Source organism: Peromyscus maniculatus, chromosome 17 (genome assembly GCF_049852395.1).
Source record: "Peromyscus maniculatus bairdii isolate BWxNUB_F1_BW_parent chromosome 17, HU_Pman_BW_mat_3.1, whole genome shotgun sequence".
NCBI classification, from domain to species: domain Eukaryota; kingdom Metazoa; phylum Chordata; class Mammalia; order Rodentia; family Cricetidae; genus Peromyscus; species Peromyscus maniculatus.
In genome coordinates this window covers 59,597,168-59,613,984 of record NC_134868.1, presented here as the reverse complement: position 1 = coordinate 59,613,984, position 16,817 = coordinate 59,597,168, and the positions used below count along the sequence as shown (strand labels likewise).

Sequence of the window (16,817 nt, the reverse complement as noted above, 5' to 3'; positions counted from 1 at the left end):
GGGCAATGCCACTGGCCTCTGTTGGGACCTGTACACACATGCACAAACTTACACACACACACACACACACACACACACACACACAACTGGAAAAAAATATTCTTTTTCACCTATATTAACAAAAGATGCATACTGGCCTCCAGTAGCCCCTTCCTGGCACGGCTTGGGCTACCCTGGTGAAAGGATGGGCCATGGCCTCCTCCTAGCCCTCAGCTGGACCCCTCCCATCCACACAGTCTCTCCTTAGTACCAGGCTTATTTTTTAAGAAACCCTTTGTTAGGTGAACTGGCACAGAATAGTCCCAGGACAGTCACTTCTGTTCTCAGAGCTACACAACTTCACGAGACAGGACACCTATAAACCCACTTCCCAGGGCAAGATTGGTCATGGCTGGAGAATCTACATTTTGATCCAGCTTCTCTTCCTCCCTCAGAATTTGTCCAACATTAGAAAGCAGACATCCACCGAACAGAGCTCAGGCATACCTTTTCTCCAGTTGGGGCAAAGTCTCCTTTTTCCTTAACTTGTGCCTGTCCGGGTACTCCAGGGGGGCCGCTGACCCCCTGCTCGCCCTGTTCATGTCAAAAGTGGAGGTTAATTAGGTACGAAAACAGAACAAGAACTGAGATAGGGCGGTAAAAGCCAGAGGTTAAACACTAGCACTCTATCCTCTCATAACAGGGGTCTTGACTTCTGTAGGAAAACAGACCAGTGGGTGTCTACAACCAGAGAAGTGTGTTTCCCAAGCTTGGGAGCCTGAACAGCTGCAGGACACACCAGGGCATGCACCAGCACACACTACTGCATCAGTGATGCATGCACCAGCAGACCACTGTGTCAGTGAGGACACACCAGCTGGGCATGCACCAGCCCACACCACTGTGTCAGTGAGGACACACCAGCTGGGCATGCACCAGCACACACCACTGTGTCAGTGAGAACTCACACCAGCTGGGCATGCACCTGCACACACCACTGTGTCAGTGAGAACTCACACCAGCTGGGCATGCACCTGCACACACTACTGCATCAGTGAAAACTCACACCAGCTGGGCATGCACCAGCACACACCACTGTGTCAGTGAGAACTCACACCAGCTGGGCATGCACCTGCACACACCACTGTGTCAGTGAGAATTCACCCCAGCTGGGCATGCACCTGCACACACTACTGTGTCAGTGAGAACTCACACCAGCTGGGCATGCACCTGCACACACCACTGTGTCAGTGAGAACTCACACCAGCTGGGCATGCACCTGCACACACTACTGTGTCAGTGAGAACTCACACCAGCTGGGCATGCACCAGCACACACCACTGTGTCAGTGAGAACTCACACCAGCTGGGCATGCACCTGCACACACCACTGTGTCAGTGAGAACTCACACCAGCTGGGCATGCACCTGCACACACCACTGCGTCAGTGAGAACACACACCAGCTGGGCATGCACCAGCACACACCACTGTGTCAGTGAGAACTCACACCAGCTGGGCATGCACCTGCACACACCACTGCGTCAGTGAGAACACACACAAGCTGTGCACACCAGCTATGCATGCACCAGCACACACCACTGCATCAGTGAGAACACACACCAGCTGACAGGAGATTGGCATGAATGGGGAGGGTCTAGGTGAGCCAAAATCAAGAGCACCATTAGATTCTCCTTCCTCGGGCAGCTTAGCAGCTAGCCACACTTGGAACTAAAGGGGAAGTCGGCCGGATACGAACGAGAGCCGAAGACTTCAACAGTGGCAAGCATTAGCCCAGGCTCTGTCCAGACCCACCCTGTCTGGCATCTCCTCGTGGTAGTTGCTCACACCGGCTTGCACACCCAAAGATAGGGCAGCAATTATAATTATGCCCCGTTATCTTACCCAGGAACACTACTAGAGAGCACAGCAAGGGACCAGGGGTCCACTGCTTGCCCTTCTTGCCAAGAAAAGGATGTTTGTCCAGTTTTCACCACCACCCTGCTTCCAAGACACACATCCTTGGTACCCATCTTGTCCCCAAGGGAGACAGTTACCACCTACATCACCACCTCCTCACAATGGCTGCTCTCATGGTTGGGTTTAATAGTTATGTTACTAGGAGGCCAACATTTAAATTTCACTCTTTTGAAGTGAACTTGAGATCTGAAGAACGTGCTGACGGAGCCCTGTTTGGATAAGGGAACTTGTCCTTGCGTCACTGGGTGCCACCATCGGCCTCACTTCCTGGAATAAACTGTAAATCCTAGCAGCTCATCCATGTCCCCTCCAGACTCAAGAACACGCAGAGGAGCCGCAATGGGGACTCAACTCACCTTGTCACCTTTTGGTCCTTGGAAGCTGGAGCCCATCTGTCCCTGTTGGTTACAAATTACACTTTATTATTAAGGCTGTCTATCACATTGGCCAGACACCCTAAAAGCTCCACACAGATGAAAACAGAGTTAGGCTTCAAACAATAGTTTTGTCCTAAAACACCATAAGCTTGGCAAGGAAAGCCAAACTTATGCAATAACTGTGCAATGGTCTTTACAAATATAATAAAGAATTTGTTAATATAAGAGTTTTAAACTCTGGGCTCAGAAAGGTAAGGGAATGATCGATGAATCTAAAGTAATAGCTAAGGGATGAGTAGATGAAATTGGAGGATCTCAAAGATGATGATGAGGAGATGAATGCTAGATAATAGAAAAATGACTGACAGATGATAATAGAGATGGACAGACAATACATCATACTGACAGGCAGTCACATAGGCGAGTGAGAATGAGGCAATTTTCCAGAGCTCTTTCCAGTAACTTACAGAAGGGATCATGGCAATCTCACCACAGTCCTATAGTAAGGCTAAAAGTAATAAATAAATGAAAAAAACATCTTTACCTTTTCTCCGGGAGGGCCAGGAGGGCCTGGGGGACCCTGTAAGAGAGAGCATTTTAGTTAAGTAATATTCAAAACCAGCTATGATCTGGAAGATGAAGTACCCCTACACACACACGCGCGCGCGCACACACACACACACACACACACACACACGCACACGCACGCACACACAGCTTTTGTTGAAGGCACAGTCCTCAGCTGGTGGCATTGAGAGGTGACTGCACCATGGAGATGCTTAACCACTGATGAGTCTTTAAGGAAGGGACCTGCGGGGGTGGGGAGGCATGGTTGGAGGATGCAAATCACTAGGGTTGTTCCTCTGAAGGGGGCATCTTGTCCCCACACCGTTCCCCTGTTCCTCTGCATGTCACCTCACGTTCCCCACCACAACGTTCTGCCTCGCCACAGAAACCACAGAATCTAGGACTGCATGATGCAACCCCTCCGAAACCGTGAGGCAAGACCAATCTGTCCTTCCTGGGAACTGTCTTCTTTAGGTGCTTTGCCCAACAAAGGGGAAAAAATGGGCATGCACAGTCTTCCGTTCTGATGTCATCCTGTGACTCTTGTTGTTGGCGGGATGACGGTTATGACACAGACCGATAAAGCTTTGGAAATAGCCAGTTGTGGGTCAGGACAATCATGAGGAGGGGCAGACGTCCCTCCAAGGCTAAGGACTGCCCCTCGGGTGCTGAAGGCCAGAAGGTACCAGCCTGAGCTCCAAGCTGGAGCTGCCCACCTGGGAACAGTACTTCCCACTTTAGATACAGGTTTGAAAAACCAATTCTTCCAGGGAGTAGACTGTGGTGATGCCAAAAAAAAAAAAAAGGTCCCATGTTTGCAAGAAAATTTCAGAATGCTTCCCACAATCATTAAAAAAAAAGAAAAAAGGAAAAAGAAAAAGAAAAAGAAAAGCCAGGCACTCTGTAATATAAAAAGAAGCCATCGATCCATAGGAAGGCGAATGGGTTCTATTTACACAGGAGGAGAAAACAATATAAAAAGAAAAGAAAAAGATTAAATTTACAGTATAAGCCGAGGCTTTCGGAGAGGATGTTCAGTCGGGTCGTGTGCAGGCCGCAAACTCGATCACCTCTGTCCATTCCTTGCACACTTGGTTCTTAGTAAACAAGTCTTTTAACACTAATTTCCCTGTGCTCTGAAAATGAGGGTGTAGGAAAGGTCTCCCTCCTTCTGCACAGAATGTCTCTGTGCAGAGGCCAGGGGTGGGGCAGCCTCCTCAATGTCACCTCCAGGTGCTCAGGTCATCTCAGGGTCCTCTCCAGGTCTGTGCCCCGCACCGAACTGACCCTTTAATTCCGATATACCTCTGCCTCTGCCACCCATCTCCCCTGCACAAAGGGCAGCGGCCACCCTAGTGACCTTGAGTCTGGCTTCCACTGTGCCTGAACTCATAGATTGCCAATAACCCTGACACACAGACAGGCGATCTGTCCCAGGATGTCTTGAGAGGCCACAGTAGAAAGCTTTTCCCACAGCTCTGGGAACTGGGAGCTGGAAGCTTCAGCCACACTTTTTTCATAACAAAGAAGCTGAACTAAGAAGTGCCCAACGGGGCAAGATTCTCAGTCAGTTCCACATCTCTTCTCCAAGTGACTATCCTCAAAACTTACCGGTGGCCCGGTAAATCCTGGAGGACCAACAGGTCCCTGGAGTCCTGGTACTCCTGGTGGGCCCTACAGGTGCAGGAGAAGAGAACCAATTACAAACTTGCAGTCCAGCCAGGGGGTAACTGTGTGTACGCAGCAATGGCTTACCGGCATCCCAGGGATACCAGGGAATCCTCGTTCCCCTTTCAACGGTATTCCATGGGTGAAGCCGAGAATTTCACCAGGGTCTCCCTAGAAGAGGAGAAAAGGGAAAAAAAGATGCAAATATTGATAGACATGCAAAGAAAATTGGAATCCACTCAATACTGGGGTGGGACTTAGACCTGGGGAGCTGGGGAGACACAGGACAACTTTGAAGGTTGTTCCTCAGGAACCATCAAGCTTGGTTTTTGTTTGTTTGGGGTTTTTTTGTCTGTCTGTCTGTCTGTTTGTTTGTTTGTTTTGTTTTTTCTTTTTTCTTTTCTGTTGTTGTTTTGTTTTGCTTTTTTCTTTTTTCTTCCATTGGCCTAGAGCTCACCAAGTAGACCAGGCTGGCTGGCCAATAAATGCCAGTGGCCTATGCCAGAATCACTTCCTGAATTCATGTGGCTCACAGCCACATGCTCACCTAAGTCTCTCTGTGTGATTTATACATCCTTTTCATATAACAGAGTTCAGGACATTTGTTTGAAGTGTTTTCAATCGATTTATGAGGAAACCAGGTAAATGGAACAAAATTAATTAAATTAAATTAAACATACCTTCATTCCTGGTAACCCTGGTGGCCCCTAGAAAAGAAAAAGTTTAGCTATTAGTTTTGTTTCTCCAAAAACATTAGTAGTAGCAAGATAGGAGCACCAAAACAATCATTAGAAAAAGAAAGCCTATTTGAATAATCATCTACTCACAGGATTCCCGCTGAATCCAGGCAAGCCGGGAGGACCGAGCGGCCCTCTCTCTCCCTAAGAGAGACGGAAAATGTCACTCACAGATGCACACCCCAACACTTCACAACAGACATCACCGTCCCACCAGCTGCTCTGGGAGCAGCATGCATGGTCTGTTACAAGTGAGACACCAGGCACCACTTCATGGAGGGAACACCACACCCCCCCCAGCAAGAAGACAGAAACTAAAGACTCAGGGCATCAGATTTGGGGTTGATTGAGTAGCTGATTCCAGGTAAAAATTTTAATAGAACAATTTTAAGCTAAAACGTTCAAGTGGAAAGGAACTGCTATTTAATATTAATATTAATTTAATATTTAACATGGGGAAACTGCATTTTCTCATCCGAGAAAGCAAGCTTCCAGATAAGTAACTTCCCAGTGACTGAACCCAATGCTCCTGTGTGAAGCTACATGCACATGCTCAAGGGAGGGTCTCGGGTTTCAGCCTACCTTTGTACCGTTGCATCCTGGGATACCTGGAGGACCTGGAGGACCATCTTGGCCAGGAATACCCTGCAATCAATCAAAGGAAGAAGTCAGCAAAAGAGGAACTCACAAGGTGGTAGGATATTTCATGAAATCGATGCATGTATTTTTGTATACGTACAGGAAGTCCGGGGTTCCCAGGGTAACCAGCTACTCCAGGGGGTCCCTGTAAAGATAGAACAAAAGCCTTTCAGCCAACTCCAGGGACGCCATATTACCCACTTCATACCTTCCCAGTTAAAGATGCTTAGAACATGAGCACTGAGCAGAGAGCATTCTGGGAAGGAGGCAGAGACCCAGCAAAAGGTGCAGGCCTCAAGGAATTGTGAAAAATCACACTACTTCTTGTCTCTAAAATGGAAGCGTGAACACACAAAAATAACATTGTCCTCATTGAATCCCTTGTAGTATCTGATGTAGTATATTAATGTTTAATTCACGTTAAAATCATAAACACTTTATGAAAAAGTGTTTGTGGGATAAACTTCAATTTATTTGTAGTGAGAGCCCTTATCCAATTCCTAAACAGTCAAGTATGGTCGACTACATCCAGAGAGTGGCCACGTTTCCCCTCTCTCTGCCCCATGAGCCCATGGGAATGCCAAGGGGTGCCACAGACACCGCCGTCCCGCCTCCTTCTTCCCTCGGTAACCACAGCCAAACACTTCAAGCCACTGCCCTATGTTTCTGTGTTCAGTGCCTCGGAAGAGCATCATCCGTACCCTCCAGAAATGATGCAGTAGAGAAAATAAACAAGTTGGGCTCTGAAAATGTCTCTATACATTCAATGATGTTTTCTCCCTCAAAAGACTTTGGACAGATAATTAACCACCCCCTCTTCCAAATTAAAATGTCTATAAGGGACCCTTGAAGAAGAAGGAGCAGGAGTGAGCAAGCTCATACAGCAAAGGAATTCTGCCTACGTACAGTAGCAGCCCACAGGTAAGAAGGGTGATGGCCCACGGCAGCCCACAGGTAAGAATGGTGATGGCCCACGGCATCCCACAGGTGAAGCAGAGAAGAAAGCAGAGAGGAAAGGAAGGAAGGCAGCCCCTGGGTGAAGGTTGCTCTGGGTGCCTCGGTCCCCAGGGTCACCAGCCACTGTACTCACTCTTGTCCCTTTAGTGCCAGGAAGCCCAGGTTCTCCAGCATCACCCTACAACAGAACAGAGGTTCCATTAGGATGGCTCCTGTCACAGTCACAGGACTGGAGACACCTGCAATTGTTCCTCCTCCACTCCGGTCAAGCTCACCTTTTGTCCTGGTGGTCCATGCGGTCCCTCAGGTCCTTGCATTCCAGGAAACCCAATGACACCTTGTAACCCTGGAAATCCTCTTTCTCCCTGCAGAAAAGCACAGAGGTCAGATGAGGGGGCGGGGGCGAGAGAAAGGTTCAGTCAACTGTGACAGGTGCGTGGGGGTGTTAACTTGGCCAAGTAGGAGAGTCCAAAACTCTGGCTGTGCCTGCAAAGTGTTGCTCTCAAGACAGCATCTGCATCAGAGGCAGAGTGAGGAAGACCTGCCTCCGAGTGAAGAAGGCTGGAACATCAGCCAGCGGAGGCCCTAACAGAGTCACAGCAAAGCAGAAGGCAGTTCTGGTGCCTTCTGGGCTGACACCAATCTTCTGTTCTTGACATGACAAGTCAGGTGCCCAGTCTTCAGACTCACAGACTTTGCCAGCAGTTCCCAGGTTCTCAGGCTTGTGGCCTTGGATGGAACTACATCACTGGCTTCCTGAAGTCACCGGCTTTCAGGTGACAACTTTCAGGTGACAACTTTCATGGTACAACTCATCAGCTCCCAATCAGAGCAGTCAAATTTAACAACAAATCTCACCTACCTACCAACTCACCCTACATCCATCATCCATCCACCCATCCACCCACCCATCCATCCATCCATCCACTCACTGATCCACCCACCCACCCACCCACCCACCCATCCACCCATCCACCCACCCACCCACCTACCCACCCACCCATCCATCCATCCACCCACCCATCCATCCATCCATCCATCCACCCACCCATCCACCCATCCATCTACTCATCCAACCACCCATCCATCCATTCATCCATCTACTCACCCACTCATCTGTCCACACATCTATCTCCCCTTCCATTTGCCCTTCCATATCCATCCACTCACATATCTGCCTACCTCACACATCCACGTACCCATCTACTCATCACCCATTTACACATACATCCAATAAGCCATCCATCTTCCCATCCATGAACACATTTATCCATCTTTCCATCCATCCATCTACCCACCAATCTGCTCAGCCTACCAGCTGCTTTGCCAAAGGAAATGGACTAAAGCATAGGCCTTTCTCAGTACCACTCAACACTGTAAGAGTCCACCATGAGTGTCTGACAATGGATGATGAAGCCCTCTCCAGGTGCTCTATGTTAAGTTCTTAATATTTAACACCTGACACAATGTTTTGTACATACTAAGAGCTATATAATATGCAAAGTCTATAAACTAAAAATAATTAAGTTTTTTTTTCAGTGAGTTGATTATATTGGCACCTTTTTGTTATCAATAGATGACATGTTGTGATCGCTCAGAAATGCTGACAATCAGAGTCTAGGTTCCGATCTCAGCACACAAATGATCAATAGTTTGATAGCGGGCTTGGATCATGCTCCTTTTCAAAAGTAAACTTTTCAAAGAAAAGATCAAAATTTACTGGTGGCCTCTGCCCCAACCCAGAAAAGAAATAAGAGACGGGATGTTTCAAATAAGGACTATCATTCATGGTATAGACGTTTGACAGGGGCTGGAATACACTGGGAAAGAACAGACAACGGTGAGGGAAAACTGTGAGACTCTGGACCTTCAGCTGGCCTGCCAAAGATGAGTGAAAATAAGTCCGGGGAGAGACAAAAGGAATCCGCGGACTAGGAAATAAGGGCTCGAGAAAGGCCCAGGGGGGCTGGGGCGGGATGTCAGGCCTTGTGGTGGAAACCAAGCAGAAAAGAAACACTGGCAAGGTGAGAACACACAGGAAGGAGGGACCAACCTTTGACCCCGGAAACAGTGTGCATTCTGTAGCAAAAGGGAGAGAGGGGCCTGATGGAGTGATGTTTTAGAAAGATTGCCATATTTTGATTGTCAATTAAAATAAACACCATAAGCCCATCTTCTCTGCTGCAGGTAACCTGTTATAGCTGACTTCAGAGCAGACAGTGCCTCGGAGCTGGCCAGCGGGATCGCTGAAGACTCAGTGCTCTTTCCTCCAAACTGTCCAGTGGTCCTGGCAGTGCCAAGTGTCTCACCAATCCCCCGGGTCTTTACAAATAGTGTGGTGGTGACCCTTGGCTTTCATGGGTCCATTTCATTGGAGCCTGAGTGAGAAGTCTAGAAATTGCATGTGACTAAGTTAGGGGCAGTATTTTAAAATTCAAAGGAGAGGGGATTTAGTAAATTCCTATACTGTGGAAGCACTCTTGGGCCAGCATCAATGGAATCTACTAGAAGGAGCCAATTCAAGCACACTATGTGCCCTCGAATGAGGTTTGATCTGGAGGCTGGATCCTTCTCCCGGATATCTAGTGAGTGCTGAGGAAGGAGACCTCTCAGTCTTGTCCAAATGCAGGGTGAAACAGACACACTCCCCCTCAGACAGTCATGACGGTGGCACCATGCAACCAAGGAATTGCTGACTGCAAAGACGCTGTCGTTCGATTCGGGTCACCAAATTGGAGTGCCCCGTTTTCAGACGTCGAAAAGCGCTGCTCAAAATAGAATACAACTGAACTGTGAACAGCCGGCCCCCAAAATAATAAAAATCATAAAATCAAAATTGAATTGTATCTCCTCAAATAGCCCAACAGGAGCCAGGGAGGAACAGAGAAGGGCACGCCATTGGAGGACTTTCTAGTGTGTCTGCGGAGTATTTTTAGTACTTAATTGATATTGGCAGGATCACCAGAAGACCAACAGAGATAAGATTTTTTTTTTATTTCTCATTTTAATCATGGAATGAGTGCAGTGGGGACGGGAGCCAGATGAACTGATTCCTACCAGATTTTCACTGAGTCAGCTCTGACCCAGAATTAGAAATGAAGTCAGCCCACCCCAGGCCTTTCCTTATCTAGGTCACTAGAGCAAGCTGGTTCCCAGTAGCATATTAAACGAATCCGCAGCATGATGTCAGCCAGTGAAACAGACCCTCTTACGTTCACACTGTAGGAAAAGCTCGACACCCATCCTGAACTGACCGGTCACACGTCACTGGTGACCCCTCACACTCCTGGGAACAGAAGAGAAATGCTGAATTCCCAGACTGGCCTCCACACAAGGACACATTCTTCCCCAAATGTCTCTAAAGTGCTTAAGCAACTGCTTCTCCCAAGAGTTTTGAAATCAACTAAAAAGGAAGTGACTTCTCCCTCCACAAGCTTTGTGCTAGTCTCCATTTTTTTTAATTGTGCTGTTTTTCTCTAGTAAAAACCATACACTCATAATGGGATGCCCAGTGTCCATCCAGGGTGACCGGGAGAACAGAGACAGAGCAGATAGAAGGGACGAGCACTCATGCAAGTGTACAAGGAGTGGGCACGCTGAGGCTCCGTCCCTGCCTCGAGCAGATTTCCACTGGGGAAGAGGGAAGAGGAGAGAGCCGGACATGCCGGACATGCCATGCAAAGGCCATCAATGCCAGGAGTTTCCAAGCCAGACTCTGCAGCTGCAGTGGGCAGTACTCCAGCTGTGACCACCCTTAAGCTCAAGGCCAAATGCAGAGCGGGAGAGGAAGAGCGCCCCTCATCCAGTTCCCACCATGTGCTCCAGGCAGAGCCAACGGACAGGGTGGCCACTCAGTGCGTCCCAGGCACAGCTGACCACCACAACTATGGCCTACCACCGCAGTGGTGAGCAACACTAAGGCTGAGGAGCTGGGGGTATAGCTTAGCAACCAAGCATTTGCGTGTGGATCCCTGGGTTCTAATCCCAGCAATGGAGGAAGGGACAGATAGCCGTTAAGAGAAGCTTGTACAATATTGCACAAAAGCTTTGATGTGGCCATGCTTTGTGACTTCACTGTTATAAGGAATTGTCAAAGAGAGAACGTGTAGATCTTCAGCACTAAAACAAGAGATGACAGGGAGATGCCGGCCACCTTGATCTAACCTGACTGGTACACACCAAATGCAGCCATCAAATTATGCCACCGTGCCTAATAAGTATGCATCAAGAAAAAAAAAAACTCATCCTCTCTAGCCTCCAAAGTCATTTTAACTAGATATGGAATTTTAAATCGAGTCTGTATCTGTATAAAGAAAGGCCGTATACAACAAGGAAAGCCGTTATGACTATGCTCTCCAGAGAAACTCAGAACTTGAAGAGGAGGAACAAAATGCCATTGTTTATGAAGATGAAAGAAGGCAGCATGCCGAGCCTTCTCGGCGCTGACGTCAGCCATTCCAAATTAGGCTCGACACAGGGCTTCCTGAGGGGGAAACCCAAAATGTTTGCTTACCGTATTATCTACAGCAGGCACATAAAGATCTCGTAAAACGTGGAAAGAAAGGGCTCCTTTGTGATACCTAATCACGTCCCTGCTCTTACAAAGCTATAAAGAGAGACTAAGATTCAACTCAAGTCTCAGCCAGAAAGTCACATAGGAAGTACCTAGAACACTTGAGGTTGACAGCGTAGGGAATGTCTAAATTCAAGGGATGATTACCAATCACAAAAACTAGAATGAACATAAGTGTTTCTAAGATAAATGGCCACAGAAAAGACCCTATTATCAAAAGCAATCATGATGGACAGGGGTGTGCCTGCTGCAATTCTAGCACTCGGGAAACTGAGGCAGGAGGATTGATGCAAGTCTGAGGATAGCCTGGGCTACATAATGAGTTCATCCTGAATGATGAGTTGAAATTCTGCCTCTATAATAGTTATCTAAGAGGCTGTAGCGATGGCTCAGTGGTTAAGAGCACTGGCTGCTTTTGCAGAGGACAAGGGTTTGGTTCCCAGCACCAACATGGTGGTGGCTCACAACCATCTGTACTTCCAGTTTTAGGGGATTAGATGCCCTCTTCTGGCCTGTGTGGACACTGGGCACACGTGTAGTAGACCTACACACACGCAGGCAAAACTCACTTATTCATAAATTAAACCAAATATTTTTTAATTTAGCATATATGAAATAATTTTTTAAGTGGATAAATTATGACTGTTTCAATGGCTAATCTAGTACCCCTGTTTCAATCAAACTTTAACTGAATTTTCACATTCTAAACAAGAGGACCATGGATCTTCAAGGGAACCACAGCACATGCAAAGATGGTTGCTTATACCTGGAGCAAAACCTGGGTAGGACGATCTCCATGAGTTTTCATAGATAACACAGGGAACTGGATGATTGAAGAGTGCAATCCACCCTCTACCTCTTCTCTGAAAGTTATTCAGTCAGTGTTCGGCATGCAGGAAACAGGAATACGAGATAACCAATAGCATGGTGTACCCCATGTAAGGGGCAAGGACATGAACACATCCTACAATCTTTACATGTTGAAAAATCGTGGGCAGAATAGAGCCCAGGTTCCTGGCACAGGCGTAGCCCTTGAGGCCCCATTAGCGCCTGGCTGATGCCTCTGCTCCCAGCTAAGCAGGAACAGGAAAATCTCTACCCTGGACATGATTCCAAGCCAGCTGCATCCCTCTGTCATCTGGTGCCCTGAGATGTTACTTTGCACGCAAGGCTGAACAGAGCTGAGAGGTAAAAGCCGTGCATTTTTTTGTCCATGGCTCCCAGTGCATGTGGTTACTGGGAAGCTATTTGGGATGCTGGGCCATGGTCAATGGGGGACCACGGTCAATGGGGGACCACGGCGCTTAGCCAAAATTCCACAAGTTCAATCCCTTGAGCTTAGCCAAACAGGCATCTGCAGGACCATTTCCGGAATGCGATACTGCTGGGAAAGTTGTAGGCAGGCTGCGATCTGTGTCACCGGGTCATGGAAAAGCTCCTGTGACAGGGCCCCTCTGGGAGCTCCCTGCATGCCATGTGTTTGACACAGCGCTGCTGGAGGGGGAGGGGACAGGAGCCACACAGCTGAGAACAGCTGAGGCAAGGGAAGGACTTCTGGACGCGGGGCAGCCCCTCAGCTCCGTCTCAGTGAGGGTCAGGCCTGCCATGCTGAGCTCACAGGGTCCAACAGGAACCTCCACACTGCCGGCAAGTTAACCGTGGGGCTCACTGCAGCGAGGGTAGTGGGCAGACACAGCGGACCGTTCACTCAACCCAGGAACAACCAAGAGCTGCAAACACCCTCTTATCACAGACAGAGTCAAAACTTTCCCATGAAGCCAATCCGCCTACAGCAAACTGACCACGATGGAGGCCACGGACGGAGGGGGGAAAAAGCAGCAGAAGAAGCACGTAGTGCTGGCCAACGGCTAGCACGCGGATGCAGATGTCTCGCACGTGCAGTGCTCTGTAATATCCTTCAGGGCGGCAGTTTCCTATGTCACCCCCTGCAGCACACAGGTTCCCAGGCTGGAGGCAGGAGGCTGCCTCTATGCCCACCAGGTGCTGCGGGCTCTTCCTTCCCTGCCTGTCTTTGACCTTCAGTCAGAAGCTCCTGAAAACCAGAGGAGGTCCCCCCACACCTGCAGAGTATCTGTTTGCTCAGCCTTGGGATCTGAGCTACACGCTTGCTAGTAAGGGCCCCCTCCTCCACGGCTCTCAGTGGATGCCAGAGACCTTTCACCCCAGCCCCTCTCTGGCCCCCTGACACAGATAGCTCCAGGAAGCTTTACCTGCAGGGCAGTGGCATGCACCTCTTGGGCACACAAAGGGATCCCAACTAAATGTCCCCTCCTTAGAGAAATCTAGACACAGCGGACTTAAGGAAACCTTGGTCTCTATTGGGCAGCTGCTCCTCTGTGGCTCTCAGTCTGACCACCAGAGGGCGCACTGGATCTACACATCTTCAGTAGATCCAGGCTGTTATCACAGCAAGAGTGCATCATAAGTTGGGTGCAGTAGCAGGAGCTAAAATCCCTGTACTCGGGAGGCAGAGGCAAGAGGAACTCCATGTCAGCCTTGGCTACGAGAGACCCTGTCTCTCCTCTGTACTCATATATGCATGCATGTGTGTCTATACACACATTCAAGAGCACAACAGAGACAAATGAGTTTGACAAAGACCTAAGAGGTCTACCTAAGAGGTAGAATTGTCTAGAAAAGAACTTAGATTAGAATTGAAAATTTATGAAATGAAAAGTCTAAATACTGGGGCTATAAAGCAACAAGGCGCTAAAACTGTAGAAGCATCATAAACTATGGATTCTTCAGGTTTTCCTGGCGAATATTAATTGTGATATTATTAATGCGATGTTAAATGAAGATATCCACTCCTCCCAGTCTCCACTCTTGCCTCCTCTCTCTCCTGCTGGTCCCTTCCGCTTGCATCATGGGTATATCTTAGTTTGGCTTTTGCGTCGACTTTGTAAACCGAGAAGATCTGGTTTGTTAAATGATGGTGTGGTAATAGCACATGGCACAGAACGGTACAAATCCTACAAACGGGTACCAAGGGGGCACAGGAAGTTCCTGAGTCCACAGTGGCAGCCCACCACACTGCCAGCCAAACATCTTCAAAGGTTTGCCTCTGGCTCCCTTCCTCAGGTTATAGAAAACTATTCCTTAAGGGAATTTCATTTACTCTCCTGGCGTTTATCAACTGTAAAGTGTGTGTGGCTCATGGGGAGGAGGGAAAGCGGTCCATCTAATTTTGGTAGCTTCTAAAGAGGAGGTAACACAAGCCATCTCAAAAACAACTTATCGACATGAGCTCTCTTGCAGCTTAGAGTCACTAGTAAAATGCACTATCTGCTTCTCCTCTACCGACTTACATATACAAGTCAGGCATGGAGGTTCACACTCAGCACTCAAGGCAACAGAACTGCCAGAAGTTCAAAGCCAGCCTGAGCTACACAATGAGCTGTAGGCCAACCTAGGCCACAGAGGGTTGCAAAGAAAGAGAGTGAAAGAATGCATGAGTGAATTAATGATTGGTCAAATAAATAAATAAACATTCTTTTAAAGCAGAAAAGCAAAAGACCTACATGGTGCTGAGTGGCAGGCTGGGAACTCTGGTAGCCGTGGCCCTGGGTGATTGTGTGTGTTGGGCAGAGCAGCAAGTGGGGGCTGAGTCCGGTCACCAGGGCCAACGGAGTCAGAGGGGAGAGGCCTTATCTAATATGCACAGAACTGAACAAAACCCAGGGTAAAGTAAGCAGAGCCTATATTCTGCTTGCTTTGTTCTGTCCTGGTTTGTGACACCATCCCACGCTCTTCCTCTGGCACAAAGTCCCCTGGTGGGGTCTTTCAGGTGGGCAGGGAATAGCATCGGAGGCTACACTAAGTTCACCCCACCTAGGCGGTCACTCTGGGGAGGCCAGGCCACACAGCAAGAAAGCACCTCAGAGTAGACATAAAGCAATGTTGCAGGATGCTGGCCTGCCATGGCTCGGGCACCCCAATAAGTGTCCCCTTAGCCCCCAGTTCAGGGGACACTGAAACACCCCAGCTCTGACTTTTTACTACTAACCGCCCCCCATCGGGATACTCTTCCTTTGATGAAGGCTGTCCTGGGAGACCAAGGTAGACGTTAGAGGAATGTTGGACTTGCTCCTGATCTGGGCCGTAAGAGTTGATGGCCCTCAAGGGCTGCCCAGAACTGCCAGATGTCACACTCTGTTGGCAAAGGCCTGCCCCTCTTTTTCCAAGTTCCAGGAAAATCATCAAAACTCTGTGCTCTGGCTTAATGGGGGATTTATTTAGGGAAGGGCTGAGACTTCAAGAACATAGATAACAAGACTTCACAGGGGGGTTAGCTCTTTCCTGAGTTCAGACAAGAAAAAAAATATATAAATCTTTTGCCCATAAAGATAAGTTTGCTTGTCTTTGTTATCTCTGAACCAACAATTTAAAGAGTGTGTTCTGCGTTAACGGGAAATTTGAAAAATACCCTCTGTTCCTGAGTAGCCCTCGGAGGGTGAAGACGTTAACTTGAGTGCGTGTGGGTGTGACGGGGTCTTGAAACAAAAGTAGGACATATAAATGTCAGGAAATGCCACAGTCTGGCCATGGCTTTCTTTTTTTGTCTGTGGTAACAGAAAACATGAACAATACCAATGAAATAAATATCCTGACAAACCAGGCTCAGTCCACATATCCCGGAACCCAAGCACTCGGAGACAGGAGGAATCTGGAGTTCAAGGCTACGAGAAACTCTGTCTCAAAAAGAAAAGGAAGGGAGAGAAGGGGAGGGGAGGGGTGGAGGGGAGAGGACCCGACCCTGAGAGTAATATCTATAACTAATAGCATGAAAGTATATGACAGTCTTGGAGTTAAACATGAGGGAACTTACCAGATAGCCTCAAAAGTAACTTAGGATATATAAAATGTTTACTAGAAAAACAAGAAAATAATATAACGCAAAAGATGTAGGCGGGTGGGGCGGGGCTGGCTTTTCAGCCTGCCCTGCAAAGGGCAGGCAGCCATGTCCAGGAGTGAGCAGGCCCTGAGAAGTCTTCTTTTGTCTCCTCTTCATGACTTGCTCTGACGGAGAAAGAACTTCAACCAGCAATGAGAAGACTATGGTCTTGGCTCCAATGCCAACCAATTGGATGATCTAAAAACCAGTTTTCCCATGGGTAAATAAAGATGCCCACCCTGCCTGGCTGACCGGGCAGCAGTATTCCAAGGGTCAAATTTGAGCAAGTATTCGGTTACTTCCTGTTTGTAAGGCTGCGACACACCAACGCATCCCCTAATGAGGTCCCAGGACTCAGGCTGCAGCCCACACAGATCTGATGGCGTACACACTTGGTGTCCACCCGTAACTTCCCTCCCTCGACAAGT

The 16,817-nt window shown here is 48.3% G+C and overlaps 1 protein-coding gene across 1 annotated transcript in view; it reads right to left on the bottom strand.

The window, feature by feature from the left end:
* The window catches only part of Col4a1 (collagen type IV alpha 1 chain), a 118,302-nt gene that overhangs the window by 41,823 nt on the left and 59,662 nt on the right, over nt 1-16,817 (bottom strand). The window contains exons 3-13 of the mRNA XM_006981332.4: nt 7,177-7,266; nt 7,035-7,079; nt 6,045-6,089; nt 5,888-5,950; nt 5,396-5,449; nt 5,249-5,275; nt 4,656-4,739; nt 4,512-4,574; nt 2,878-2,913; nt 2,313-2,354; nt 487-573 (exon numbers count right to left, since the gene is read on the bottom strand). Of these exons, the coding sequence (XP_006981394.2) occupies nt 487-573; nt 2,313-2,354; nt 2,878-2,913; nt 4,512-4,574; nt 4,656-4,739; nt 5,249-5,275; nt 5,396-5,449; nt 5,888-5,950; nt 6,045-6,089; nt 7,035-7,079; nt 7,177-7,266 (636 nt within the window). The remainder of the gene's footprint in view (nt 1-486; nt 574-2,312; nt 2,355-2,877; nt 2,914-4,511; nt 4,575-4,655; nt 4,740-5,248; nt 5,276-5,395; nt 5,450-5,887; nt 5,951-6,044; nt 6,090-7,034; nt 7,080-7,176; nt 7,267-16,817) is intronic.